Raw genomic sequence first — 4,153 nt, forward strand, 5'->3', positions numbered from 1 at the left:
AGCTGCCTGGCTGCCGGCCGCCATCTTGGCTGGCAGTTAATTTGTATATCTCCCTGATTAGCCAATGGGAAGGGTAGTGGTCGTACGCCAATTACCATGTTTCTCTTTTATTAGATAGGATAACAAAAGTTCCTTTGATGAAACATTTCAAAAGCTGACTGGAATGAAAATTCTAGAGTACTGAGTAGACACAATTGCTCAAAAGTGAAAAGAACAATTATGTTAATGGATTCTTCCATACAGATTACCTGCCTTACTGAAGTGTTCTTATGAATATTAAAACTTATACTGACTGCATACATTTCAAGCTTCAATCAGAATTCAAAACTATACTATAAATATGTCCCACAAAAAGCAGTAACCAGAGTTGTCATCACTCCCAGGAAACCACTTCGGAGAAAAATTCTTTCCAAATTATAGAAAGCAGAAAAACTGAATGATTACTTTGCCTTTAAAAGAGAGTACCATAAACCTTTCTTAATTAGAAGTGTAGTTATCACCTTCTTAGGATAGGTTTTATCGTAGTTGTGATGCATTCTTATTGCACTTAAAATTTTATCCACAATTACCACTTATGACTATTTTTTCATTACATTAAAATTAATGTTATTTTAATATCCATACTCTTTTATTAAATAAATAGAATACCACAACTAAATTTCACCAGAAAAATACTCTGTTTTCAATTTAAAATGATTTACCTGATTTGAAATGAAAACTTTGCAGTAAGGGCAAAATGGCTTACTTCCTTTAAAAACCATCTCATTTAAATGTTCATAGCATACTGTCACATAAAAAAAGTCTAGTTTTCAAGAAATGTATATTAGTATATATGCCTTAGTTATCTTTCAAAAATAGGCCACTGCCTTTATTCAAGGTCCTTACAACAGAGAAAACTCTGTTACTTCAAACTGAACAAAGCTGGGTAAGCAGCTATCCTAATGTTATTAAATAGCTTAGGGGTCATAGAAGATCATTGTCTACTTAGGACCATATGACATAAAAACATAGGCTGCATGTATAATATGTATACTATATATGCATAGAATATGTATATTCTAACATGTATAGAATATAGACTATGTATAGGAAAGAGTCTGAAAGAGATAATTTCAAAATGAACAGTGTTTACCTCTTGATGATATAAAACCTATAATTCAAATTTTCTATTTTGTTATTTATCTTTTCTCACTTATCTAAAAGAAAGGCTACATTTTTTTTAGACTCTACTGAACTGGTTTCAACAGCAGAACTTTTTCTTTATATGGTATACCTTTCAAGTTCTACTAAGGAAGAATAATTTTGAAGCTCTCTGTCACTTTTCTAAAATGGTCAACATTTCCTGGTACTCTAGTAAACTTGTTCTAAACATAGGATGTTAAACACATGCTAATTTTTATATGTATCAATTTTTAGATTCTGAAAATCCAATTCCTTATAGATTTACCTTCATCATACATTTCTTCTATTAAATAGGCCTCTGCTCGGTCTTTCAGAGCATTCACATTGTCAGGTTCCATCTGTAAAACCTCAGAACACACTCGAATAGCTTCAACAGGCTTCTCATCCTAAAAGTAAATGTGAGAAAAGGATTTATGGTTTCTACTCCATATGTTAAGTTCCTGCATTTCTGGGAATGGGTCAACTGTTACCTTAGAAAAGCAGTGGCAAATCCTTTCTTTTGAACGAATTGTATATTCAGAAACACTAGGCTCTGTCTTCATGACAGATTCATACTTGCTGGTCGCATCTGTGTATCTATTAAATGAGCAAATCATGATGAGCAATAAATTCTATTTCCAGAGCCACAGAAAAAACCTCTACTCTTCACTATCTGTTGCTTAATCCGTTTACCTGAATGAGCACATGCCTTCAAATACTGCTTTTACTTACTAATCTACAGTAGTAAGGAATGCACTACCTGCAATAAAGAGTTAAGATATAAAACACATGACCACAGGAAATGGTAACTCAGAGCATACTTGTGAGTACCAATCAAACACCTGATGAAATGCTCATGATTTTGAAACTGAATAAAATACCTTGTTAAATTCTGACTTTATAGAGCACTTATAGCAAAGCAGAGATAAGGTTTTATTTTTTGGTCACTCTAACTTTCATGAAATCATGGAACCCATTACATACATGCTACTTATTTTATATAATGAATGTTAATATTCACAACTAAGTACACAATGTACATCCTTGCAGAAGGAACCTGTTTAAATTGCTAACTTTACTAGCTTTTTAAGAACAATAAAAGCTATTTTGGCATTTTTAAAACTGTTGGAAAGTACTAGTCATGTTACACATTCTAAGTTATTTTCCTCAGTAATGGCAAACTAAAAGATATATAATATGGCACATTATTCTCAAAGTGCTACAATCTTCACCTTTAAATGCAGATGAATTAAAACACAGCTTTAAATGTAATATTTAAAACAGAAGCTAGCTATCTATGTCAAAATCTTAGTAGGGATATAGTTCTAAAGTTTTTCATAATGATAAAACAACTGTAGGAAATTGCACAGAGTACACGAGACCTTGCTTTACTTCTTACACCTACTTGTGAAGCTACAATTAGCTCAAAATAAAAAGCTCAATTAGAAAATACTACACTTCACTTAAAAAAAAATAGCTATCTTCCGGTAAGGTGGAATAAATGTACTTTCCCCAATTTGTCTACCTAGGTACAAATGAATACCCTAAACATTAGACAGTTTTTAAAATATTAAAAGACTAAGAAAGAGAAAGATGGTAGACCAGCTAGGGACCTCTAGACCTGAGGGAAAGCAATGTGGTAAGTCCTTGGGTTTCTCTTTTGCTTCACAGACCCCAGACTTGGAGCTGAGGAAGCCAGCAACCCAGAAATGCTAATTGGTACAAATACACACACATACATAAAACAAACAAAAAGCAAAAACCTGTTGCCCCAAGCCAAAAGACCTGGAAAGAGCAGCTTAACAAGACAGAATAGTGGCTCTACACCAGCCAAACACCAGAGAAAATTATGGCACACTTCCCACCCCTCCATCAACGCCAGCAGGTCGTGTGCAGAGCGCCCAGCCTTCTTCCATGGTTAGACTAATGAGCTGTGCCACATCCATACCAAGGTGCTGTCAGAGAAGGCCAGGTGAAGAGCCAGGACTTTCATCCATACTGAAAATGAGTCCCCCCCTAAACTCTCACCTGCACCAAAGAGTAGCAAGACGCCCCCACACCTCAAGTATCGATGAAGGCTGAGTGGGAAACTTCTACCTCCACTGCCCACCCCCACTGTGCTGGAACAATGTCAGAAAAACCCAGCCAAAATGGAAAAAACAGTCTTATATGTCCAGGTTTCAATTAAAAACCACTCCCATACCAAGCAACAGATCTCAAACTGAAAAAGACAATAAATTCAAACACTAACAGGACAGACATGTTTGAATTATCTGAAAAAAACTTTAAAGCAGCCATGAAAAAAGCAACCATGATAAACATGCTTAAAGCAAATGGGAAGAAAAAAACACACAAAAAAATCAGAATGGCCCAGCCAGCATAGCTCAGTGGTTAAATGTCAACCCATGAACGAGGAGGTCAAAGTTCAATTCCCCTCAGGGCACATGCCCGGGTTACAGGCTCGTGCAGGAGGCAGCCAATCGATGATTTTCTCTCATTATTGATGTTTCTGTCTCTCTCTCCCTCTCCCTTCCTCAATCTGAAATAAAAACATTTTTTTAAAAAAGTGCCTCAACAAAGAAACAAAAGATATAAAAGAATAACCAAACTGAATTTTTGCCTCAACAAAGAAACAGAAGATATAAAAGAATAACTAATTTTTAGAATTGAAAAACTGAAATAAAAGGGCCACTGAATGTGTTTAACAGCTGATTGAAGGAGAAAGGAAAGAATCAGTGAATTAGAACAACAGAAATTACCAAATATTAACAGAGAGAAAATAGGCAGACACAGTTGGCTCTCATAGCAAGTTAGCCTGGAGGTCAAATCACCCCCGGTATTGCCGACAACAATCAAGGCTTAACTACAACAAGACTGCGCACAAAGACCACAAGGGGGTGCACCAAGAAAGCATAAGTAATGCAGAGACAAAGAAACATGACAGAAATGGAGGATATAGAGCTAAAAAACGCACTTTTAAGGTCTGTCAATA

At 35.4% G+C, this 4,153-nt stretch overlaps 1 protein-coding gene across 1 annotated transcript in view; it reads right to left on the reverse strand.

Moving 5' to 3' along the window:
- DNAJC3 (DnaJ heat shock protein family (Hsp40) member C3) overlaps nt 1-4,153 on the reverse strand; it is a 57,314-nt gene that overhangs the window by 17,607 nt on the left and 35,554 nt on the right. The window contains exons 8-9 of the mRNA XM_006755053.2: nt 1,653-1,758; nt 1,448-1,568 (exon numbers count right to left, since the gene is read on the reverse strand). Of these exons, the coding sequence (XP_006755116.1) occupies nt 1,448-1,568; nt 1,653-1,758 (227 nt within the window). The remainder of the gene's footprint in view (nt 1-1,447; nt 1,569-1,652; nt 1,759-4,153) is intronic.

The sequence above is a fragment of the Myotis davidii genome, unplaced genomic scaffold (assembly GCF_000327345.1).
Source record: "Myotis davidii unplaced genomic scaffold, ASM32734v1 scaffold133, whole genome shotgun sequence".
Taxonomy (NCBI): Eukaryota; Metazoa; Chordata; class Mammalia; order Chiroptera; family Vespertilionidae; genus Myotis; species Myotis davidii.